Here is a 26592-nt window from a genome sequence, read left to right as displayed (position 1 = left end):
TTTATTTTTTAAAGAAATGATTTATAGTAGTAGTAGTAGTTAAAGTTTGTCAATTGTGTATATATATGGTATGATTTATGTTTATTTGTATTCACATTGGGTAGTTTTTATTACTGTTTATATATTCACTTTTAGTTATTGATTTAAATAACCTTTTTATGATTTTTGACTTATATATATGATTTTATGTGGTTATTGTTTATATTTAGATTTATTAGGAACTGGGCAACATTCTGGGAAAGGGGGAGCCTGTTCCAAAAGGATGGACTCCACCTTAACTCTGGAATGGAATCAAGCTACTGGTGCACAGTCGCCCAGAAGCGCATGGTTTGGTGTGGAGTATCCTTGAAGGATACTTTTGAAACAGGATCTTTTGAAAATCCCAATAGAGAGGTTTCAATATTGGTGAAAGAGAGCCAAGAGTGTTTAGTAGGAGAACAGAGTAAAGGATGCAAGTTATCTCCATCAACTTCAAAGCAGCTTGTAGATGCTAGGAAAAAAACACCATTTGAAGTGTCCGTATACAAATGCAGAAGCCTAAAAAATAAGATGGGAGAGTTGGAGTATATAGCACTAAATGATGAGGTAGATATAATAGGCAACTCAGAGACTTGGTGGAAGGAGGACAATCAATGGGACACTGTGTTATCAGGATGCAAATTATATCGCAGTGATAGGATCAAATTGGAGGGGGGATTGCGTTATATGTTAGAGGGAATTGAGTCAAACAAAATAAATATTTTACATGAAAGAAATATCAGTGTGGAATCCTTGTGGATGGAAATTCCTTGTGTGAAGGGAAAGTATATAGGTAGGGCTGTACAACTGTCTGCCAAGACAAAAAAACAGACATTTGAAGAAATGTTTACAGTTATTAGGAAAGCTGGCAAATTGGGCAACATTATAATAATGGGTGATTTTCAATTACCCTAATAATGACTGGATAAATGCTACATCAAGGAGCGCAAGGGAGGTAAAATTCTTAGATGCAATGAATGACTTCTTCTTGGAGCAGCTGGACCAAGAACCAACAAGAGGGGGAGCCATTTTAGATGTAATCCTTAGAGGAATGCAGCGCATTGTACGAGAGGTAATGGTGTTGCATCTGCTGGGAAACAGTGATCATAACTTGATAAAATTTGAGCCGATATCTAGTGAATTCACTAAAGAAAACTACTATAGGAGCATTTAATTTTTGAAAGGGCAACTATGACAAAATGAGAAAAATGGTTAAAAAGAAGCTAAAAGGGTCAGCCGCAAAGATTACGACATTAAAGTACCATTGTGGAAGCCCAAAACAGATATACTCCATGTATTAAAGGTGGAAAGAAGGGCAAACAACTGTTATGTCTGGGAATGTGAGCCCTTGTGCCCCGACTGAGCATGGCGAAGATGGAGTGACACCGCACTCGGACAGGCAGCCAGACAACCCCTAGCTTCACCTGGGAAGCGGTCCGCCATTCCCTGAAAGTTGAGCCCCCAGGTGCAGGCAGCCACCAGGACTTCCGGAACCGGCGGGGTTGCACGGCCACTGACCCGAAAGGCAGGGAGAGCAGACACTGTCCAGGAGCCAAGGAATCAGCAGCGCAGCAAATAGAGAAACAGTCCAAGGTCTAGGCAGGCAGCAACACAGCGCGTAGGCAGGCAACAATCCAGGGTCTGGTACACAGGAATCACAGAAACAAAGATAGCCGGCTGTAGAACACAGACGTAGACCACGACCTCTAAGCACTAGAAGCCGAAGCAGGGAAGGACTAGAGTCAGGGCTTTTAAATAGTGTAGGAATTAGGTTCAAACATGTGCAGCTGATCCAAGATGGCTGCCTCCATCAGAAGAGATGCCCTACGCCCAAATATGGGCTTCCTTCCTGAAGCTGCCCATCTCCAAGATCGCTGCCACAACCTGAGATGCCCATCTCCAAGATGGCCGCCGCATCCTGGAGATACCACATCCAAGATGGCCGCTGCATCCTTGAATGCCCATACCCTGCACAAGCAGGCTGCACCTCTGGAGGAGTGGAACAGAGTGTAACAATGACAGGCAACATGGTTAAAAGGTGAAGTGACATAGAGGCTATTAGAGCCAAATGAGCATCCTTCAAAGAATGGAAAAAGAATCCAAATGAAGAAAATAAGAAGCAACAATAAGCATTGTCAAGCTAGATGCAAAGCATGGATCATGAAGGCTAAAAGAGAATATGAAGAAAAACTTGCCACGGAGACAAAAACTGATAGTAACACCTTTTTCAGATATATCAGAAGCAGAAAAAGCTGTGAGGGAATCTCTGGACCATTAGCTCATGAAGGAGCAAAAGAGACACTCAAGGAGGACAAGGCCATAGTAGAGAGATTGAATGAATTCTTCACTTCGGTCTTTTTTCAAGAAGATGTAAGAAATCTACCTTTTCCGGAAATGGTTTCCAAGGGTGATGATGCGAAGGAACTGAAAGAAATCTCTGTGAACCTGTTCCAAATTGAAAATTTAAAGAGTAATAAAGTACCTGGACCGAATGGTATATACACCTCAGGGTACTGAAAGAACTCGAACGTGAAATTACTGCACTGTAAGTGATGATCTGTAACCTGTCGTTAAAATCATCCTCATTACCTGTGACAAATTGCAGGAAGGTCTTAGGAAACTGGAAAACTGGGCATCCAAATGACAGATGAAATTTAATGTGTACAAATGCAAAGTGATGCACATTGGAAAGAATAATCCTAATAATAGTTACCTGATGTTGTGGTTCACCTTAGGAGCCAGCACTGAAGAAAAAGATCTAGGTGTCAATGTAGACAATATGCTGAAATCTTCTGCCCAACATGCGGTGGCAGCCAAAAAAGCCAATAGGATGCTAGGAATTATTAAGAAAGGAATGCAAAATAAAACGAAGAATATGATAATGCCTCTGTATCGCTCCATGGTGTGACCTCATCTGAAGTATTGCATTCAGTTCTGGTTGCCATATCTCAAAAAAGATATAGCTGAATTAGAAAAGGTTCAAACAAGAGAGCCCAAAATGATAAAGGGGACAAAACTCCTCCCATATGAGGAAAGGCTAAAGAGGTTAGGACTCTTCAGCTTGGAAAAGAGATGGCTGAGGTAGAATATGATTGAGGTCTATAAAATTCTGAGTGTTGTAGAACAGGTAGAAGTGAATCGATTTTTTACTGTTTCAAAAAGTACAAAGACTAATAGTTAAGTTCTGGATGTCGCTGCGGAAGATGTGGTAATGGCGGTTAACATATCTGTGTTTAAAAAAGATTTGGACAAATTCCTGGAAGAAAAGTTGAGATAGACATGGGGGAAGCCACTGCTTACTCTGGGTTTGATAGCATTGAATGTTGCTGCTATTTGGGTTTCTGCCGGATACTTATGACCTGGTTTGGCCACTGCTGGAAGCAAGATACTAACCTAGATGGACCATTGATCTGACCCAGTATGGCTATTCTTATATTCTTTTGTATGTATATAAATATATATATTTTTTTATTCTCACAGTTCTATTTGTTCCAACGCAGCCCAAGGTAAGGGCAAAATATGGCCGTGTCGGGCGTTGTTTAATTCTCAATATTGTTGTAGACAAATTCCTCAACATACTACCGTATCCTGTATCAGATCTGCTCCTTCGGTTGTCTCCACATTGGATATTGAAGATCATCTACCCTCCTGTTTGTTTTAAAACTAGACACCTACATGACCCTCACACATAGAAGATTTGTTATAAAATTACCATCCACAAGTGTTTTTTATTTTGTTTGAACTTGATCAGTAAGGGAAATAAACTGGCAGACAAAATAAGATACTTGGCATAAGTAGCAGAGCTGTAAAGTGTACAAATGCATGAAAATGGCTGTCCTATTTTAAAAGATTTTTAAGTAGCTTTCTGGGATGTTTTTCTTGCTGAGACATACAATATTACTGCCCTTGATAATTAAAATGGCTAGCATGCACCTTAAGGTAGTGAGTGGGGATGGACTGTCTAATATCCCATTCTTTAGTGAAAGCTTAAACCAGTTTTAGATTTAGTAATCCTGAAAAATGCATTGGACAGCATCAGTGCAGTTTGCCTGATCACTTTGGATGGGGAGAGGTAAAGGGAAAGGATGCTATATTGGCAGGGGGGGACCAATTCAGCATTAGCATGGGGGGGCATTGATCCCCATGTCCAACTAAAACCATACCTTTTGTTGGACAGAGAAGAATATTACTGTTGCAAAACATCAGAGATTTAAAACTCCATCCTGTTTTTATTACTTTGACTCTGAGTGAGAATTTTTCCTTTTCTTTGTTAAAGCTGGACTTTCTGGGGCCTACTCAGCAGGATGGTAACTCATTCTGATAAATTAATCACTCTGGGTTGTTCAGTGGAGATTAAAAAAAACAGGAAATACTGGTGAAAGTTTGATAGTTCATAGAACATTAATTCCCCACTGTGCAGTTTAGTGGAATATTTAAATTGTTTCTTTTAGTGGTTCTTCATTATGTGGTGTTAGGCTAACACAATTGAACATTTGCTGCCTAGAATAGGATTTTGCAACATGAAATAACTGCCCCTTGGATTTATCTATTAACTTTGGGGCCTTTTTACTAAAACTTAGGACACGCTAAGGGGTCCTTTTACTACGGTGCGCTAATGGATTTAGCGCTCGCTAATGATTTGCATGCGCTAAATAAGAGAAGATGCCAATTTTATTGCTATGGTCATCTTATTTAGTGCCCAAAATGCTGTGTGTCCAAATTTTATACCTCTGGGCCATGTGGCACAATGTCCATAAGCGTGCGCTAAGCTTTAATACCTCTTTGATACCTACAGTCAGGTTTACTGAATGATGCTTACCATGTGATGCCTGTAGGAAGTATGCTCGATTTAATCTGGCCATTGAGTTCTGTTTAATCTTTTTTTCTTTTTTAGTGGCGAGATCACTGGATGCAGTGTGTGTATTTCTTACCAGAAGAGGAACCCATAGTGCAAGGAGAGAGCATGTGTCTGACAGCTCATCATGATGACTACTGCCTGTGGTATAGCATCCATAGAGTCAGGTAATGAGAAATCATTGACATTTATTAGTAGATATTATTATTAGACAAAATACAGTTAATGTTCAGAATGCTGTCCAGTCACACAAGATTCACACCTTTTTTTAAATTGTTTTTTTTTTAATGCTATACAAGGTATACATAAGTAATATTGGGAACAAAATAAACCAGTGATTCATAAACCTGTCCTTGGGAACCCCATCTTTTTGCAGTTTTCAAGATGTTGACTATTTACACATCTGAGAGATATTTCCATACAGTGGATACAATGCATAAATATATATGCTAGAATCACTTAATAGATGCCTAACAAAAATCATTTAGGTGTACTGGGCTGACTAATGTGTAACTTAAATGAAGCCTATATGAATGATGATTGATAAATGGGTGAAGGAAGGAGATTGAATTGAAGCTTGTTATTTAGAATGGCACAGTTGACAGAAGTGGCATTTCACTGTAAGTGCTTCAGGTGACCTCAGACTTGATATTAGGGTGTTTCACTGAAAAAAGAACAGGAGGCATGTTTAGATGAGCTTACTGTCTTTTAAAACAACCCTGAGATTGCTGCTATACAGATTAATTTCCTGTATAGATGTTCATTTTAAAAATATCAAAGTTTGTTTCTTGTACGGGAAGAACTATACCATGCTGTTCAAAACTGCTGTAAGGGATTTAGATGTGGGGCAAAGTTTACAATCGCCTGCATTCACACAGTGAGAATGAATGGAGTGGAGAAGTGGCCTAGTGGTTAGAGCACTGGTCTTGATATCCAGAGTTGGCCGGTTCAGATCCCACTGCTGCTCCTTGTGATCTTGGGCAAGTCACTTAACCCTCCATTGCCTGAGGTACAGACTTAGATTGTGAGCCCTTCTGGGACAGAGAAATACCCAGTGTACCTGAATGTAACTCACCTTGAGCTACTACTGAAAAAGGTGTGAGCTAAGTATAAATAAATGTGCTCCCTAATCTAACATACTTATTTAGGGCTCTGGCAGTTAAGGTGCATAACTGAGTTCTTGCTGTGCTTCAGAGGAAATCTTTTGGATTAATTTGGCATACCCCCCCCCCCCCCCCCCCTCCGATGAGTTTTAGATAGAACCTTTGTGAAGCAAAAGTGGAGGGAGGTTTGGGTGTGTCCTGCTTAAACTGTTGTACATCAGTTTAAAATAGCACAGGTGAAGCAGTGGGTACAGTTGGAACAATCAGAGCTAGGCGGCATATGACTTGGGCTTCTTTCCTGGCAGCCTCAGGGTACAGTGCTGAGAGAAAAAATTGAGAATCCCTATGTAAGATACATATTAGTAGTGTGGTGGAAGATGCATAAGTAGTTAAGATTTAGTAAGGTTATTAACCACTTATTCCCTGTTGCTCACTTCCTGGGTTTTTCCCAGGGATGAAAGAGAGGTATTTAGATACTGGACTAGGAGGTGGTTGCAGGCATAGGGGTAGTTGATGAAGGAGGGGAGAATCTAGATCTATGAGGCCTTACAGCAGCAATAAGGGTTAGATAGAAAGGGTCACTTTGCTTATCTTACAAGGAAGGCATTTTCTTACTTGGCGGGAGATTCTGATAGAAATGGAATAGGAGCTGACCCAAGTGGAACTCTCATGCTTCCAAAACATGCCTATGATCAAGAAAGGGGTAATATCAATACTATATATTGGTCAGGAACTCTAAAGTTACCAAGCATACTTTTATGGCATCTTAAGAGGGAGAGAACTCTTGGAGAAACAATGGAGAAATATAGAGGAGAATATGGGGTCGATGTCTTTATTTATTTATTTGGATTTTGCTCACACCTGTTCTGTAGTAGCTCAAGGTGAGTTACATTCAGGTACACTGGGTATGTCTCTGTCCCTGGAGGGCTCACAATAAGTTTGTACCTGAGGCAGTGGAGGGTTAAGTGTCTTGCACAAGATCACAAGGAGCAGCAATGAGACTTGAACTGGCCACCTCTGTATTTCAAGAAGGGTGCTCAAACCACTAGGTCACTTCTTGGGATTTTGGAAAACAGATTGTTTTCAGTGGTGCCTAGCATCCACTAAGTTAAATGGGGCTTTTGCAAACTGCTCTCCACTGTACTGGAGAGAATATGGGAGAAAGGGTATCGGTGTTATATGGTGATGTTGCCATATTTTGGAAACAAATTTTAGGGTTTCTGAAGGATAAGTGCAGATCGAGATCTCAATGACCCTAGGTATGTATTATTGAGCGCAACAGTCCCAGGGTTAAAATTAAGCCTGCACCAAGCAATAGAGTGCGAAAACATGAACTGACTTATTTTCCCTTTTAAGATCTTCAAGAAACAATGTGGAGGATGTGAGGTCTTGGATTAGGTAGTTGTTTCTCTGTTATATTTATGGTGTGGGGTGGAGGGTAAGACTTCAAGAATGTGTAGTGATGTTGTTGTTGAATCTGTACTGAATAAAGCTAATAAAAATTTCAGTAAAAAAAAAAAAACTATCTTGGAGCTGAGGAATATACAGTATCTCGTTTGTGCCCGGCCTGCAGTAGCTTCTCTTTCTAGTTTGCTCGTGAAAACTGATCTGTGAGTGCTTCATCTACTGGGGAGAAAATGGATGCACCCAGCACCTACAGAACTGAAATTTAAAGCAAGGTTGTTGGCGTTTGATTTATTTAGACTAGTTTTGAGTTATAAAACTAATCCTGTCTGAATACATGCTAGATCTGCTGTTAAAATGGAGTAGATTCTCCCTTTACAGTAAAAGGCCTGTATAATCAGGTTTGCTTTACATTCTATGTCACATGACTGCTATCATTCCCTGACCAGCCAGATCCAGATCACTTCCAAAATGTAGATGCCAGGATGTAGTGTCGTAGCTAGGACTGAATGGGCTCAGGCCGGAAAAATTAAGATGGTCCCCTATATTGCCATCTCACTGAAAGTAACAGAGACCAGTAGGTGGGAACCCTTCAGTGCTCCAGTAACTAAACCCTGCAAAACACTCATTCCAGACCTATATAGAAAACTTGTCATAATAAAGCAGCAGGACTCAAATAGCAACAGTCCTACCTTTTAAACAGCAGCACTCTAGAATATTGATATACTTCCTGCTGGAAAAATAAATCAAGCCTAACTGCTACAGGACCCTACACAGAATTCCACTTCTCCTGCGGAACACAGACAGAGCCTTAAATTTTGAATAAGCAACCACTAATTAGATATTGAAATGCCAAGAAGTCTGAATAAAATGTAATGCCACAGAAACAATTGTATTTCTTTCTGTACTGTGTAAACTATGTTATCAGGGTTGTGCATTTCAAGATGACAATCACTTAATTGAAAATACAATATATTCTACCTTTGTTGCCTGGGCATTTCATTTTACTAATCTTCTTGGCCCCAGCCTCTCCTTTCAACTTTTCTTGTGTTGTCTTCATCTATGTTCTTTTCCAAGTTTTCAGTTTTATTTGTTCTTTTGACTTCCTTTCCTCTTTACATCTGTCTCTGACATTTGTTCATTCCTCTTAATTGTTTCTCTATTGCTTTCTTTTTTGTGCATCTCCACTCAGCAGCTAGATTTTTACCTCTCATTCTTTTCCTTTCCTTTTACCCTCTAGTCCTGTTTCCGTCTTTTCACATCTCCTACCAGTCTTACTACTACTACTATTTAGCATTTCTATAGCACTACAAGGCATACGCAGGGCAGCACAAACATAGAAGAAAGACAGTCCCTGCTCAAAGAGCTTACAATCTAATAGACAAAAAATAAAGTAATCTTCCACTATTGCCTTACCCCAACCCTCATATGTAAGCCGCATTGAGCCTGCCATGAGTGGGAAAGCACAGGGTACAAATGTAACAAAAATAAAAAATATATATATCTTTCTCCAAGTCTCATTACCTGTCATTCAGCTCCTCATGGCATCCAACCCTCTTCTTTCTCTTTCCTGCTGTCCTGTTTCTTCATTCACTGCTCAGATCTCTCTTTTGTCTGTTCTCTTCATCTCATCCCCTCCTTCAACACTTTTCCCTTCTTATCCAATTTGATCCTTTCTCACCACTGCCCTCCGGTCCACTCCAAATCTTCTCTTCGGCCCTTACCTGCACTCTGAGGCCCTTCTCACCTTCTGCCTTCTCTCATCGTCCATACCAAGACTCTATCATCCCCAGCCCCCTTTTCCCAGGCCTAGCATTAAAACCATTCTCCGAGGACAAGCAGGCTGCTTGTTCTCACTGATGGGTGACGTCCACGGCAGCCCCTCCAATCGGAAACTTCACTAGCAAAGTCCTTTGCTAGCCCTCGCGCGCCCGCGCGCACCGCGCATGCGCGGCCGTCTTCCCGCCCGAAACCGGCTCGAGCCGGCCAGTCTTCTTTTGTCCGCACTCGGTACGGTCGTGTTTTCGCCGTGTCGAGCCCCGGAAAGTCGACCTCGCGCGTCCAATTTGTTTTGAACGTGTTTTTTTCCTTCGGGGAAAGCTTTGTCCTAGTCGGGAAGTGCTCCGGAAACCCCCCGCGGGTTTCGTGTAAATCCTCCCCGTACTTCCAGCTTTTTTGCCCCGGTAAGTTTTCTTTCGTCGTCGGGGTAGGCCTCATTTCGGCCCTCGGTCGAGATTTTTTCTCCCTCTAAATTTTTGGTGCTTCAAATTTCGCCATTTCGGCTTTTGATTTCGCCGGCGTGATTTTTCCGCCCATGACATCGAAGCCTTCCAGCGGCTTCAAGAAGTGCACCCAGTGCGCCCGGGTTATCTCGCTCACTGATCGACACTCGTCGTGTCTTCAGTGTCTGGGGGCCGAGCACCGCCCTCAGAACTGTAGTCTGTGTTCCCTGCTTCAAAGGCGGACTCAGGTAGCGAGACTAGCCCAGTGGAACGTGTTGTTCTCGGGCTCTTCGTCGGCATCGGCACCGGGATCTTCGAGTGCATCGACGTCGTCAGCGTCCAGACCATCTTCCTCGGCCGCCCCTGCATCGAGTGCATCGAGGCATCGGGCCTCTGCATCGGCGCCGAGACATCGGATAGCTGCATCGACGTCGGTGGTACCAGGACCTCGTCTGCTGATGTCGTCGGACGGTGGTGCATCGGGTGGAGTGCAGGTGAGGGCTGTCCATTCCCCTGCTGGTGGCGGTGAGCCCTCGGGTGGGTCTCCTCCTACCCTGAGGGCTCCTGCGGTACAGCCCCCCCGAGATCGACCTTCTTCAGTCTCGGCCCCGAGGAAGCGACGGATGGATTCGACGTCCTCCTCGTCGGTGCCGGGGAGCTCCGGTGACATGCTTCGGAAGAAATCGAAGAAGCATCGACACCGGTCTCCTCCCCGTGTCGGCACCGAGAGCTCTGGGTCGCCGAGGGATTCGGCACCCAGCAGGCATCGGCACCGAGAGGACCGCTCACCCTCTGTTCAGGAGGTGTCGATGCGCTCCGCTCTGGACAGCCCGGAACAGCCTCCACGCCCGGAACAGGTACTGACGTCGACGCCTGCATCGACCTCTCAGCCTTTCTCTACAGCCGCTCTAAACGAGAGCCTCCGGGCCGTTCTCCCAGAGATTCTGGGAGAGCTGTTGCGCCCTACCCCTCCGGTACCGGCGGTGCTTGCGCCACCGGTACCGTCGAGCGTGGCGCCGGCTGGCCCATCGCCCAGGTTGAGGTCCCCGACGTCGGTACCGCGTGCGGTGCCGACCGCGGCCACCTCCCAGGAAGGCTCCCCGACTACGTCGGCGGAGGGAGCTTCGCCGATGCGGGCGAGGGAGTCTACCTCTCGACGCTCCCATCGTGGACGGGGTTCCACGGAGTCGAGCAGGGCGAGGTTGCAGACACAGGTCCGTGAACTTGTGTCTGACACCGAGGGTGAGGCCTCGTGGGAGGAAGAGGAAGATCCCAGATATTTCTCTGACGAGGAGTCTGAGGGTCTTCCGTCTGATCCCACTCCCTCTCCTGAGAGACAGCTTTCTCCTCCCGAGAGTCTGTCTTTTGCCTCCTTTGTCCGGGAGATGTCTACGGCCATCCCCTTCCCGGTGGTTGTGGAGGACGAGCCCAGGGCTGAAATGTTTGAGCTCCTGGACTATCCTTCTCCACCTAAGGAAGCGTCCACTGTTCCCTTGCACCATGTCCTGAAGAAGACATTGCTTGCGAACTGGACCAAGCCATTAACTAATCCCCACATTCCCAAGAAGATCGAGTCCCAGTACCGGATCCATGGGGACCCAGAGCTGATGCGCACTCAGTTGCCTCATGACTCTGGAGTTGTGGATTTGGCCCTAAAGAAGGCTAAGAGTTCTAGGGAACATGCTTCGGCGCCCCCGGGCAAGGACGCTAGAACCTTAGACTCCTTTGGGAGGAAGGCCTACCATTCCTCTATGCTCGTGTCCAAGATCCAGTCTTACCAGCTCTACACGAGCATACACATGCGGAATAATGTGCGGCAGTTGGCGGGCTTGGTTGATGCTCTTCCCCCTGAGCAAGCCAAGCCTTTTCAGGAGGTGGTCAGGCAGCTGAAGGCGTGCAGAAAATTCCTGGCCAGAGGAGTTTATGACACTTTTGATGTTGCGTCCAGGGCCGCTGCTCAAGGTGTGGTGATGCGCAGGCTCTCATGGCTGCGTGCCGCCGACCTGGAGAATAGACTCCAGCAGCGGATTGCGGACTCGCCTTGCCGTGCGGATAACATTTTTGGCGAAAAAGTCGAGCAGGTGGTAGAGTCTCTCCACCAGCGGGACACCGCATTCGACAAGTTCGCCCGCCGGCAGCCTTCAGCTTCTACCTCTACAGGTAGACGATTTTTTCGGGGGAAGGAAGACTGTTCCCTATACTTCTGGCAAGCGTAGGTACAATCCTCCTTCCCGACAGCCTGCGGCCCAGGCTAAGCCCCAGCGCGCTCGCTCTCGTCAGCAGCGTGCGACTCAGCAAGGCCCCGCGGCTCCCCAGCAAAAGCAAGGGGCGAGCTTTTGACTGGCTCCAGCAGAGCATAGCCGACATCCAAGTGTCAGTGCCGGGCGACCTGCCTGTCGGAGGGAGGTTGAAAGCTTTTCACCAAAGGTGGCCTCTCATAACCTCCGATCAGTGGGTTCTCCAAATAGTCCGGCAAGGATACACCCTCAATTTGGCTTCAAAACCTCCAAATTGTCCACCGGGAGCTCAGTCCTACAGCTTCCAGCACAAGCAGGTACTTGCAGAGGAACTCTCCGCCCTTCTCAGCGCCAATGCGGTCGAGCCCGTGCCATCCGGGCAAGAAGGGCTGGGATTCTATTCCAGGTACTTCCTTGTGGAAAAGAAAACAGGGGGGATGCGTCCCATCCTAGACCTAAGGGCCCTGAACAAATATCTCGTAAAAGAAAAGTTCAGGATGCTTTCCCTGGGCACCCTTCTCCCCATGATTCAGCAAAACGATTGGCTATGCTCTCTGGACTTGAAGGATGCCTACACACACATCCCGATACTGCCAGCCCACAGACAGTATCTGCGATTTCAGCTGGGCACACGCCACTTCCAGTACTGTGTGCTACCCTTTGGGCTCGCCTCTGCGCCCAGGGTGTTCACAAAGTGCCTAGCTGTGGTAGCAGCGGCGCTTCGCAGGCTGGGGGTGCACGTGTTCCCATATCTCGACGATTGGCTGGTGAAGAACACATCCGAGGCAGGAGCCCTGCAGTCCATGCAGATGACTATTCGCCTCCTGGAGCTGCTGGGGTTTGTGATAAATTACCCAAAGTCCCATCTTCTCCCAGTGCAGAAACTCGAATTCATCGGAGCCCTGCTGGATTCTCGGACGGCTCGCGCCTATCTCCCAGAGGCGAGGGCCAACAACTTGTTGTCCCTCGTCTCGCGGGTGCGAGCGTCCCAGCAGATCACAGCTCGGCAGATGTTGAGATTGCTGGGCCACATGGCCTCCACAGTTCATGTGACTCCCATGGCCCGCCTTCACATGAGATCTGCTCAATGGACCCTAGCCTCCCAGTGGTATCAGGCCGCCGGGGGTCTAGAGGACGTGATCCACCTGTCCACGAGTTTTCTCGAATCCCTGTATTGGTGGACGATTTGCTCCAATTTGACTCTGGGACGTCCCTTCCAAATTCCTCAGCCACAAAAAGTGCTGACCACGGATGCGTCTCTCCTGGGATGGGGAGCTCATGTCGATGGGCTTCACACCCAAGGAAGGTGGTCCCTCCAAGAAAGCGATCTACAGATCAATCTTCTGGAGTTGCGAGCGATCTGGAACGCTCTGAAGGCTTTCAGAGATCGGCTGTCCCACCAAATTATCCAAATTCAGACGGACAATCAGGTTGCCATGTACTATGTCAACAAGCAGGGGGGCACCGGATCTCGCCCCCTGTGTCAGGAAGCCGTCAGCATGTGGCTCTGGGCTCGCCGTCAAGGCATGGTGCTCCAAGCCACATATCTGGCAGGCGTAAACAGTCTGGCCGACAGGTTGAGCAGGATTATGCAACCTCACGAGTGGTCGCTCAATTCCCGTGTGGTGCGACAGATCTTCCAGGCGTGGGGCACCCCCCTGGTGGATCTCTTCGCATCTCAAGTGAACCACAAGGTCCCTCAGTTCTGTTCCAGGCTTCAGGCCCACGGCAGACTGGCGTCGGATGCCTTCCTCCTGGATTGGGGGGAAGGTCTGCTGTATGCTTATCCTCCCATTCCTCTGGTGGGGAAGACTTTGTTGAAACTCAAGCAAGACCGAGGCACCATGATTCTGATTGCTCCCTTTTGGCCGCGTCAGATCTGGTTCCCTCTTCTTCTGGAGTTATCCTCCGAAGAACCGTGGAGATTGGAGTGTTTTCCGACCCTCATCACGCAGGACGAAGGGGCTCTTCTGCATCCCAACCTCCAGTCCCTGGCTCTCACGGCCTGGATGTTGAGGGCGTAGACTTTGCCTCTTTGGGTCTGCCAGAGGGTGTCTCCCGCATCTTGCTTGCTTCCAGGAAAGACTCCACTAAGAGAAGTTACTTCTTTCATTGGAGGAGGTTTGCCGTCTGGTGTGACAGCAAGGCCCTAGATCCTCGCTCTTGTCCTACACAGACCCTGCTTGAATACCTTCTGCACTTGTCTGAGTCTGGTCTGAAGACCAACTCCGTAAGGGTTCACCTTAGTGCAATCAGTGCATACCATTACCAAGTGGAAGGTAAGCCGATCTCAGGACAGCCTTTAGTTGTTCGCTTCATGAGAGGTTTGCTTTTGTCAAAGCCCCCTGTCAAGCCTCCTACAGTGTCATGGGATCTCAATGTCGTTCTCACCCAGCTGATGAAACCTCCCTTCGAGCCACTGAATTCCTGCCATCCGAAGTACTCGACCTGGAAGGTCATTTTCTTGGTGGCAGTTACTTCGGCTCGTAGAGTCAGTGAGCTTCAGGCCCTGGTAGCCCAGGCCCCTTACACCAAATTTCATCACAACAGAGTAGTCCTCCGCACTCACCCTAAGTTTCTGCCAAAGGTCGTGTCGGAGTTCCATCTGAACCAGTCAATTGTCTTGCCAACATTCTTTCCCCGTCCTCATTCCTGCCCTGCTGAACGTCAGCTGCACACATTGGACTGCAAGAGAGCATTGGCCTTCTACCTGGAGCGGACACAGCCCCACAGACAGTCCGCCCAATTGTTTGTTTCTTTTGATCCCAATAGGAGGGGAATGGCTGTAGGGAAACGCACCATATCCAATTGGCTAGCAGATTGCATTTCCTTCACTTACGCCCAGGCGGGGCTGGCTCTTGAGGGTCATGTCACGGCTCATAATGTTAGAGCCATGGCTGCGTCGGTAGCCCACTTGAAGTCAGCCTCCATTGAAGAAATTTGCAAAGCTGCGACGTGGTCATCTGTCCACACATTCACATCTCATTACTGCCTGCAGCAGGATACCCGACGCGACAGTCGGTTCGGGCAGTCAGTTCTTCAGAACCTGTTTGGGCTTTAGGATCCAACTCCACCCCCCGAGGGCCCTGTTTGTTCTGTTCCAGGCTACACTCTCAGTTAGTTGGTAAATTTTTTAGGTCAATCTCAGTTATGTCCTCGCCGTTGCGAGGCCCAATTGACCAATGTTGTTGTTTTGAGTGAGCCTGGGGGCTAGGGATACCCCATCAGTGAGAACAAGCAGCCTGCTTGTCCTCGGAGAAAGCGAATGCTACATACCTGTAGAAGGTATTCTCCGAGGACAGCAGGCTGATTGTTCTCACAAACCCGCCCGCCTCCCCTTTGGAGTTGTGTCTTCCCTTGAAGTGTATTGTCTTGCTACATACTGGACTGGCCGGCTCGAGCCGGTTTCGGGCGGGAAGACGGCCGCGCATGCGCGGTGCGCGCGGGCGCGCGAGGGCTAGCAAAGGACTTTGCTAGTGAAGTTTCCGATTGGAGGGGCTGCCGTGGACGTCACCCATCAGTGAGAACAATCAGCCTGCTGTCCTCGGAGAATACCTTCTACAGGTATGTAGCATTCGCTTTCAACACCCATCCCTTAGTATCTGTCCTTTCATCTATCCCCTGTCCCTATGTTAGCTCCCAGCCCTAATTTGAGCCGTCTTCTGCTGCCTCCATAATCTAACAACATCATCCCATTTCTGCCATTCCCAACCATAGGGAAGGGATATACAGGAAACAAGGAGTAAAGACCTTTGGTTGCCCTGGTTGGGGGGGGGGGGGGGGGGCGAGTGGCGGCAGTGCATGGTGTCAAGCATTAGATACCTTTGGGCCAGTCCCGTTAGCTGTCTATATTATCATAACTTCATTGTTTCTCGTGTGGATCAGAAAAGCACAAACAAAACAAACAAAATCTGCAAGTAACTATAGGTTCCTTTTCAGGTCACAGTTTTCCAAATGTAAATACAATTTAAGATTTAGTCAAGTGTTATATGACTCAGAGTGTTGCATCTGCGTAGTAAAGCTGTAGAGAAGATTTTATTTTTGTTAAATCTTACTCTCAGTTTATCTAGAGGATGCTGTTCTGAGAAATTATTAGGTTGAACCCTAATTTTTAAAAATGTTTTTGGTGGAAAGAAGGAAAGCAGGGTGAATAATTAGGTTTAGTTTTTAAAGCCCCATGTTGTGGCTTTACTCGAGAAGTTAACTTATTGGGAGTAATTTTGTAAAGGATTTTTTTTTGCTTGTAAATGCCTTTCATAAAATTTTGTGTGTAAAGGTATGCATGACAAACAGGTGCATAATTTTACGTGGCCTATGTGTAGGCATATTCAGAGGCAGAGCTGAAATAAATCAATACCAGCTGGGAATCCCTCCGAGAGAGACAATTAGTCACAGTTCAATTGAAAGAGTCAATCTCTGTACTAAAAGGACTATGTTTGCTGAAAAACACACGTCTGAAATTCAAACAAGTGAAAAGAATCTTTTAAACTTTTAATTTTTTTGTGTGGATCCGGGAGAGTTCAGTATAGGATGTATACCACAGCCGAGCTTTGAAATCATTGAGACTAGCCGCAAAATTTGCGACTCGCTACTTAGCTCTATACATCATGTCCTACTCCCTGTGTATCGGCTCTGTTTTTTACGAGCAAACCAAAACACCTATGTAACATGAACTTAGCTACCAAAAAGTTTCTTTTAAACAAGACGTGTGTTAATACAGCAAACATAGTACTACATTAGGACCTTAAAATACATAGGAGATAAATAGGAGAATGGGTAATATGTGGAAAAATAACAGGCTGTACTGCAATGATGGGCTGCATCTTTCAGTGAAGGGAAAAAGTATCCTAGGGGCAAAATTTAGACAGTATGTTTCTAGACATTTAAACTAGAGGGTGGGGGTGACAAAAGGAAACAGGGGATTTCAGAAAGTCACCCCCAGAATAAACATGATGGCAGAGGGAAGGGTCATGTAAATATAAAAAACCACCCAAACTCACTAAGCACATGGAAAGCTAGGTGCACAAATGCTCGTAGTCTAAGTAAAAAGGTTCAAGACTTGCAAGCCCTGATGTTTGAAGAAAATTTGGATTTTGTTGCTATTACAGAGATGTGGTTCAACGATTCTCATGAATGGGATGTGACCGTACCGGGCTATAATCTTTTTAGGAAGGATAGAGAGGGCCAGAGAGGTGGAGGAGTGGCTCTGTATGTGAGAGATAATATCAGAGCGGTTGAAATGCGGTGAACTTGGGGAAAAGAAGAAACTTTATGGATTGTCCTGGAAAGCAAAGACGGAACCTGTATCCACACGGGGGTTTTCTACAGACCTTGTGTGCAAACGTAGAAGTTATACAAGGATCTGATAGAAGATTTTCAAAAGATTGGTATGAAAGGGGAGGTGCTACTGTTGGGAGATTTCAATTTGTCTGACGTGGATTGGAATGTCCCGTCTGCGTAATCGGAAAGAAGTAGGGAGATTGTTGAAGCCTGTCAAAGTGCCTTGCTCAAACAAATGGTGACGGAACCCACAAGGGAAGGGTCAATGCTGGATCTAGTGCTCACTAATGGAGGTAGCGTTTCCGATATCCGGGTGGGAGCCCACCTATGTAATAGTGATCATCACACCGTATGATTTGCTATAAGGGCGAAGGCGGAATGCGGACGCACAAAACACAAAGTACTGGATTTCAGACGAACTGATTTTGATAAAATGGGGGAGCACCTGAAGAAGGAGCTGTTGAAGTGGGAAGGCATAGGAAAACTGGTGCAAGCTAAAGGCTGCTATAAATATGGCAACTGATCTTTTTGTGAGGAAAGTAAACAAAAACAAGAGAAGCAGGAAGCCTATATGGTTCTCCAAACAAGTAGCTGAAAAAAATAAGAGCAAAAGAGGCTTTGTTCAAGAAACTTCAAACAGCCCAAAACACTGCAGCCAGACTTGTATATGGTAAAACTAATTTCGAAAGTGCCACACCCTTAAGAGAAAAACTGCATTGGCTTCCACTCAAGGAACGTATTGTGTTCAAGGTCTGTTGCTTGATTCATAAAATTATCTATGAAGATACCCCGGTCTGCATGTCAGATCTTATCGACCTACCACCCAGGAATATTAAAAGGTCTTCACTTCCCTAGCTTCAAAGGACTAAAATATAAGTTAATACATTCATCCAGTTTTTCTTACATAGGAACGCAGCTTTGGAATGCATTACTACTTGTTGTGAAAAAAATAAGTGACCGTATCAATTTTCGGAAATCACTGAAGACCTATCTCTTCAATAGAACATATCATAACGACCCATCACTTGAACTCTAGTACATTACTGTTTTAACTGTTATTTCATTATTGATCTTGTTATACCTAATATTTTAATCCACTATGTTACTCATATTCTTGTGTTATTACTATTAATTGTATTTCTATTCAGCCATGGCAATAGCCAGGGCAGAGCAATGTAAGCCACATTGAGCCTGCAAATAGGTGGGAAAATGTGGGATACAAATGCAACAAATAAATAAATACAAAAGAACGCAACGAGAGGATCACGGAAAAGATTATTGGATTAAACTGAAAGAAGCGAAGAGGGAAATACGGCTAGCGAATGCACGAGTGGAAGAAAAAATGACTAAAGAAGTAAAGAGAGGTGAGACCTTTTTCAGATATATTGGAGAAAGGAGAAGAGATAGGAATGAAATTGCGAGACTGAAAGATAATGAGAGAGGCTATGTGGAGCGTGATGAAGATAATGCAAACATGCTAAACAATTATTTCTCTTCGGTGTTCATGGAGGAAAATTCTGGAGAAGGACCGTGGTTGGCTGCCGAGGGAATGTCTGGGAATGGAGTGAATACTGCGCCGTTTACAGAAGAAAGAGCTCATAAACAGCTGGAGAATCTGAAGATGGACAAAGCTATGGGGCTGGATGGGATACATCCCAGGATACTGAGAGAGCTCAGGGGGGATGGCCGGGAGGCCGGGGCTGCGGGAAGCTGTCATTTCAATGCAGGGGGGAGCGGCGGTGACCTCGGGGGGGGGGGGGGGGGGCTGAACTAAACGAGCTGTGAGAGACTTCCAGGTCTCTCAGCTGAATGAAGCATGTCCATAAAGGACATTCCTGACGTGCACTTTTTTTCCCTATTTTTTTTTTTGTAACATTTATAGACGTTTTTCAATCCCGCACAGCCCCAACAACAGGTACAGACCTCTCGTTAGATTTTCCAGCGTTAAGGCAATCGGAAAAGGTTAGTGCATCTCATTACAATAGGGTTTCTACACAATTTGCTCATCTGCATTCCATTTTCGTTAGCTGCTACCGTCGTCGGAAAATGGCTCGGAGAAGTCTTTAGTGCATGCCGGGGTTTACTACTTGCTCGTTAATGGCTCATTAAGTTTAGTGCATCTGGCCCACAGTACAAGAACAGTACTGGGCAGACTTCTACGGTCTGTGCCCTGAGAAAGGCAAGGACAAATCAAACTCGGGTATACATATAAAGTATTACATACCATGTAAAATGAGTTTATCTTGTTGGGCAGACTGGATGGACCATACAGGTCTTTATCTGCCGTCATTTACTATGTTACTAAAATCCACTGGGAATGACTTATTTTCCAAGGGAGTACAATAATCAAGCAAAACTTCATATTCACACAAAGCACTGGATATAATGAAGCTGACAGGAGCAGACTTAGCTGAATACACAACTTTGTCGCTATTGCACTGAAAGTTTTCAACGTCCTACAAGAATTCTCGTTTCAATATTTCTTCTTCAGGGACTTCAGTGCTTATGTTCCTTTCTGACAGTCTGATCTCTCTCAGCTCCACACAAAAATATTAAAAGTTTAAAAGATTCTTTTAACTGTTTGAATTTCAGATGTGTGTTTTTCAGTAAACATAGTCCTGTTAGTACAGAGCTCGACTCTTTCAATTGAACAGAGGCAGAGCTGGGCAGCTTTTGAGTTTACATGCATTGTTTATAAAATGAACATGTACGTTGCATACTTTGTGGGCAAACATTTACACCTGTTTCCAAGCAGGCAGAAGTTTTCATGGCTTAGCCACAATTTGAAAATATTAGTTAAACGCTTACATTTTATAGAGAGTTGTGCTTGGTATGCAGTAAACTCTCTAAGAACTGAGTGGAATGTGCTGGAAAATGTGATAGCTGGTAGGAGTTGACTAGTCTTGTGACATGTTTCAAACTTTGCTCTAGAGGTGGGGAGGAGGTTGCTGCTGTAGAACGACCTGTTTGTAGATGCTGGGCTCACATGTTGTGGAACCGACCTCGATTTGGAGAGCTGAATGATCAGCAGAGAATGGACCAATACACACAAGCTCTAGAAAAGGTGAGACTTTGGAGTTTTATTTATTTATTGACCTGTGGTCTCCAGATTGATTTTAATGAAGGGTGGCAGTGGTTCACAGTAAATTACATCATGTTTTGGGATCTGTGGGGGATTTGGCAACATTTGGTTATGATATTACTGAAACTCTTCTTAAAGTATATTGGTGTCAGAGATTTATTTTTATTTTTTGTTACATTTGTACCCCGCACTTTCCCATTCATGGCAGGCTCAATGCAGCTTACATATACAGGTACTTATTTGTACCTGGGGCAATGGAGGGTTAAGTGACTTGCCCAGAGTCACAAGGACCTGCCTGTGCCTGAAGTGGGAATTGAACTCAGTTCCCCAGGACCAGAGTCCACCACCCTAACCACTAGGCCACTCCTCCACTTGATTTTTATTTTTGGAATCCCCTTCCTCCTCCTAATTTGTATGCAGGTCCCAAGTTTCTTCTGTACAATATCAGTCTAATACTCTATAACAATTGCATCTGCTATCTTTGGTTGGCCTGAGTTGTCTCTGGCTGATTCATTGGGAGGCGCTTGAAGGAACAGAAGGATAACAGCCTCTTCAAGCACACTAAACTATAGGTTAATATATGTAGTAGTATGATATTTTAATAAAATGCCATTACTGTGAAGTTATTTTCTATATTTGAAAAGATGACCTTGAAACTTAAACTCTACAGAGAACAAAAATGTATTCAGTCTTACATTTTAAAGCAAGCCTCACAACTGCTTAGAGCAAACGTTTGAGGTGGGGTTATGTTCTTTCACAAGTAGGCCAAAGCTGTCATAATCTAACATAAGATTCCAAGATATCTTTGACAGAACTTGGTCTCTTCCAATATAGGGTTCTCACAACTGGACATAAAACTTTAAATTGCCCATTATGAGTTAAAGGCTGATAGTTGATGTCATGAAACATTGGTATTACAGTCCTACTCTTTAAAAATAAAGTTTGTATTGTTAGTTTAGCAGTCATTGCTTTCAGTTGTTGTAGTTCCCTGATACTCTTTAGGGGAACCTTAATGTCAATAATCTGAAATAGGTTAGGCTGAAAGACATGAAAACATAGTTTGAACTGTTATCTACAGTACCTTTGAGTAGCAAATAGATGCTATACTCCATTCTCCTTTCCAACTGCTATTATTTTCTCTGAGAGATGAAAAACCACAGTGAATAGTCCCCCTACTTAGTTTTACTTCTATATCAGTCAGAACCAGGTCTGGGAACTGATGCCATGAAGGATTTTTCCTCTACTCGACTTTCAGGTGCTTCTGTTCCTTTTTTCCAGAATAGTGAAAGAGTTGCATGTTGGATATTTAGAACAAGATCATCAATTGTAGTCTAATAAATTTGCCTGACGATGAATACCTGCCTATTTCTTTTACAGACTTATACCACTGGGCAGCTTAATAAGAGCCTAGTCAACTGAATAGAATGTAGAACCACAATTTACATGCTCAAGTAGGTTCATGTAGAAATTTCTGTGGGTGTACATGCTTTAAGGTAGGCTCACAGCACCTACTTTTCTGTGATATACATGTGGGCACTTCCAGTAGGGGCAGGGTCATCATCAACACTTGTGTATGTGTTTATAAAATACATGCACAAGTATAATTCCTACCTACACATATAAGCTCAAAGTTCTGCCTTGAAGCACATGTAACTTTATGCAGGAACTATTGAGTAGGCTATTTTATAAAGGCACATAGGCACATAAATTGAATATGTGTAGTATATGTGCTCTGCTTGCCTCAGTGGCCTGTTTTAACATCTGTCACAGGAGGGTCATTTTATGAGTTCCTCTTTCCCTACTTCAGGTGCTGAAATCAGATAGCGTGTGCCTATGCATTAGTGATGGCAGCGTTCTTCCAGTTCTGGCTCACTGTCTTGGAGTGGATCAGGTATTATTGTTATCATCTTGTCTCCTTATGTTCTCTTCATTTTAGTTCTTTTCAACTCGTGTGAAAAAGTTCTGTAGGACTGGTTTAATCTGTTCTTTTGTCTGGAGGCTGTGTTCTATAAAGGTTTCCCCTATGAAATCTAAATTTGGGGGGAGGGGAGGGGAAGGTGATGTGGTACCTGATATGTATCCTGTTTCCTAGAATATGATGCTGGGTAAGAGACCATAAAGTCTACTAGGTCTTCTGTTGTCATGTCGTGAGGGAAAGTGGGGATTGAATTTTAGTGGTATTGTGGATTATAGTTTATCACATATTTCAATCAAATATTAGAGTGTTTACCTTTGATTTTTAAGATGTATTTATATTTGTTGTAATGTAGTTTGAATATGTTTTCTAAAATGTCATGAAGCCACTTTGTGATTTTAGCTGGGAAAGTCAGGCTATAAATAGTAGGGATGTGCATTTATTAGCACTCAGACGGTTTTTTTTTTTTTTTTTTTTAGTGTGTGCTAAATGAATTAAAATTCCAGTCACTACTAAAGAGTTTAAAAATATCTGATTAAAAAATATAGAATTCAAACGACTTTAAGTGACAACATTTTAAAGAGGGTTATAAGTGAAAAAGGCTAAAAAATAAATTCCACACAAGCATTGTTTTCACTTTCTTCCTTGTTTTATTTGATTATTGGCAAATGTTACAACCCCCCCCCCCCCCCACACACACACAATATTTTATACTGTTTCATTTACTGGCTGTCACATTTTATTTTCAGCACTATTTTTTTAGTTTAATTTAAACACAATAAAAACCAAATTAATAATCTTCACAAGCAACCTCACAGCAACATGTTGTTTATTTATGTATTTAATTTACTTATAATCCACTTTAGGCAGCTTACAAAATCAATATGTATAATATTAAAGCATACCACTACATGTGGAAACAATTAGTTCACCAGGAAAAATGTATGATAACCGTGAATTTAAAATAATTTATTTCTTCATCTATTTATGTAAAAATGAGGAAAATGACCTCTGATGTCAGTCAGGCAACTGCATACATCCAGAGTTTCACTTGCTTTCACGGTTGCCACACTATTGATTTATGTAATTATTGGTCTGAAAAAAACCTCCACAAAATCATCATTTAGAAAAGTAATATCATCTTGCTGTGAATTTTCAAACCAATACTTCATTCAAAAGTAAATAATGTCTCCTTTATGTGAATCTTCAGATCAATACTTTTTGCAAGACCTTTTCATTGTACTGCAATAATCACAAACTCATGCTATTTATGACCACTCTTATAACCCCAAAACAGGATTTTTCTGTGCAAGTCTATAATCGAATGAAAAAAGCACTTAATATCCAGGATCCTGACAGGCACCCATTTCACTGCTACTTCTTCAGGGGATCACTGTGCTGTCACTCTAAACATGCACCCACTGCACTTGTGTTCGTCCTTTTGTGAACTTTTTGCGTATTTAGATGAAGAGATAAATGATTTAAAGTTCATAGTGGTTATAAATTTTTCCTGATGAACTAAATGTTTCCACATGTAGTGGTGTGTCTGAAATACAGTTTTTGTGTGGAATATAACCCTGTTTTTTTTATATTTTAAGATATTAAAGCATATATATAAAAAAATAACTAGATAAAACATAAGTATACAAACCTTAGGGACCCTTTTACAAAAATGTAGAGTGATAATGGGATTATTTACCTATGGGCTTCTTAGCATTTAGGGGTGAATTCTATAAACGGCACCTAAAAAAATTGGTGCGGAAATACCCTTCTTAAACGCTATTCTATAAGCCGTGCCTAAAGTTAGGTGTGCTTAAGTCCCAGAGGTTGCTCTTAAATTTAGATGCGTCTGTTTGCACCAGTGAAATTGTGGTGCAAATACCGGCGCAGAGCCCCCTTATTTTATAATTGTGCATATAACAAAAAACTATATTCACGAAGCGCATGCCCAAATTTGCGTGTGCAATGTTTGGTGACATTTGTAGAATTAGGGGGTTAGTGTGCACTAATTCCATTAGCGCACGCTAAGCTTTAGTAAAAGGGCCTTGACTGGGAACCAAGGCTATACTGGGATCATTGTCTTTACATTTTTCTGATTAATTGCTCATGCATTCTATTATACTGGTATGGCTATTGTTTGTTGTGTATAGAGCTTTAAAGTTTGCACTGTAATTAAATGGCTCTCAAAAGTAGCTGATGTCGTAAAATGTCCCAGCAGTAAGGTATGGGAGAGCCAGATAAATTGCAGTCAACAGTGGATAGTTGACTTGCAGGGTAAAAAATAAAAGCCAGAATATTTATAGAAGGTGAGTAAAAATGGCTGAAAATCTAAAAGTAAAAAGATTGCTGTCTTCCGTGAAGCTTATGAGATTGTCCAGTTTATAGCATTACTTGGTATCTCATCACCCACATCTTTTAGTATATACTTTTTAGAGCCACTGAACATCTTTAAAATGTTCTCTCTAGGTTTTTACTGTGGAAATCTCTTCAATGTCCCATAGCCTTATGGAAAAGGTAAGTGATAAAGAAGTTTTAGATTAATAAATTTAAGTTAATTAGTACCTGCAAATGCACTGAAGTAGTCCATTATGGGGTTAATTTTATAAAGGTTTTACATGCGTAAAAGCCCTTTTATAAGATTGCACATTGATATACCTGTATAAGTATGTGCAGCAAGAAGACATCTTGTACTTATATATACACCATATGTAGGTGTTCCCGGGGACGTGTTTTGGGCAGAGTAGGAACGTAGTTGTGGTGTATATCCATATATTATAAAATATGCAAGTATACACACGGAGTACATGCACACATTTCCGTCAGCTTCAGAGCAGGTTTTGGTTGCCTCTTTTATAAAGGCACATATGCGCCTATATTGCCATTGTAAAGTAGGCACCTGTTTGGGTGTCCCACCTAAGCATGCTGTTATAAAATCAGACTGTAATATACTCTCCACACCCATTCTCCACCCATGCCCTGACTAGTTGCATCCCCTAACACAAATGCCCTTAACATGCAAATTGTCATTCATTAATTGTAAAAATAATGTAAAAGCAGTTACTGCATTTGTACAGTAGCAATTAACAATCACCAATTCACATATTTAAGTGCCTGACACACTTTAGTAAAAGTTCCCCCAAGTGTTTTTGAAAACCAATCTTCTGAAAGCTTCAACACAAAACTAAACCACAAGGCTGGCATTACTTTTCTTCCCGTTTGCATGGAGACACATATTTTGTAACATAAGCACTTATACTGCAGCTCAGCCTAAGTTGTGCCTCCAGGAATTCCTACGTGTATACAACTTAAGTGTGTACCACGCATCAGTATAAGCACCTGTTTCTACACATAAATTATGTTTTACGTACAAACAAGGCTTATAAAATTATCCTCCATAAAGTGAAAATTCTGGTTTTGGGCAGTTTCATTACTTTATAAAGATGTTCTAAAGAATATTGAGTATAATTCTGGAGACTGCACCTTCAAAAACTTATAAATAGGTTGGAGGCGGTCCAGAGGGCGGCTACTAAAATTGTCAGTTGTTTTCGGCATAAAGCGTATGTGGACAGACTTAAAGATCTCAATATGCATACTCTGGGACAAAGGTGGGAGAGGGGAGACATGATAGAGATGTTTAGATACCTACGTGGCATAAATGCACAAGAGGTGAATCTCTTTCAACAGAAAGGAAGCTCTTGAATGAGAGGGCATAAGTTGAAAGTGAAAGGGGATAGACTCGGGAGTAATCTGAGGAAATACTTCTTCACGGAAAGGATGGTGACTTTGTGAAATGACTTCCCAGTGGAAGTGGTGGAGACAAAAATCGTATCTGAATTAGAGAGCTTTGGACAAGAACATAGGATATCTAAGGGAGAAAAGGGGATAGTAGATGGCATAAATCAGCAGACTTGATAGGCCATATGATCTTTATCTGCCTTCATTTTTCAATGTTTCTATGATCTTTTATTGAAAGAAGTCTTACTAATGTTATTGTACAGACTTTTTTGGCCTCACCTATCATAAATTGGCTGTCATTTAAAATCACCATACCATTTGAAATAGTAACATCAACACAGTGTCTCATAGTAAAGTTATATAAGGAACTTGAAAACTGAACTTCAGATTTTGGATTTCTCTTGTTGCTTACTGTTGTACACTAACATGAATATTTATCTGTTTATGGTGTAAGATTGACTGTGAAGAAGTAGCTCAGCTCTGTAATATAGGAGTTTTCAGGCACAAATTCTAGTATAGAGGTAAATAAATTAGTATGATTTGTTAAGCAATAATGTATGCAATGTTATGTGGTTTATCCTTTAAAACATGGGAAAAAAGACCTAGAGATAGTTAAACAGGGTAGAGTTGGGAAAATGCGGTGCTAGGGAATAAAGGGAATGGAACCCTATGTGGAAAGGCTAGAGAGGTTAGGGTTCTACTGCTTAGAGAAGAGTTGGTTGAGGAGTGACATGATGAAGG

The 26592-nt window shown here is 43.3% G+C and overlaps 1 protein-coding gene across 3 annotated transcripts in view; it reads left to right on the top strand.

Moving 5' to 3' along the window:
- Positions 1-26592, top strand: part of PRMT7 (protein arginine methyltransferase 7) — a 189491-nt gene that overhangs the window by 86039 nt on the left and 76860 nt on the right. For all 3 annotated transcript variants that reach the window (XM_030204294.1, XM_030204293.1, XM_030204295.1), the window contains exons 9-12: positions 4913-5040; positions 20051-20183; positions 22009-22092; positions 24583-24630. In XM_030204294.1, coding sequence (XP_030060154.1) covers positions 4913-5040; positions 20051-20183; positions 22009-22092; positions 24583-24630 — 393 coding nt within the window. The remainder of the gene's footprint in view (positions 1-4912; positions 5041-20050; positions 20184-22008; positions 22093-24582; positions 24631-26592) is intronic.

Source organism: Microcaecilia unicolor, chromosome 5 (genome assembly GCF_901765095.1).
Source record: "Microcaecilia unicolor chromosome 5, aMicUni1.1, whole genome shotgun sequence".
In the NCBI taxonomy this organism is placed as follows: domain Eukaryota; kingdom Metazoa; phylum Chordata; class Amphibia; order Gymnophiona; family Siphonopidae; genus Microcaecilia; species Microcaecilia unicolor.
The sequence above is the reverse complement of the archived record's forward strand: the minus strand, read 5'-3'. Positions and strand labels throughout refer to the sequence as shown.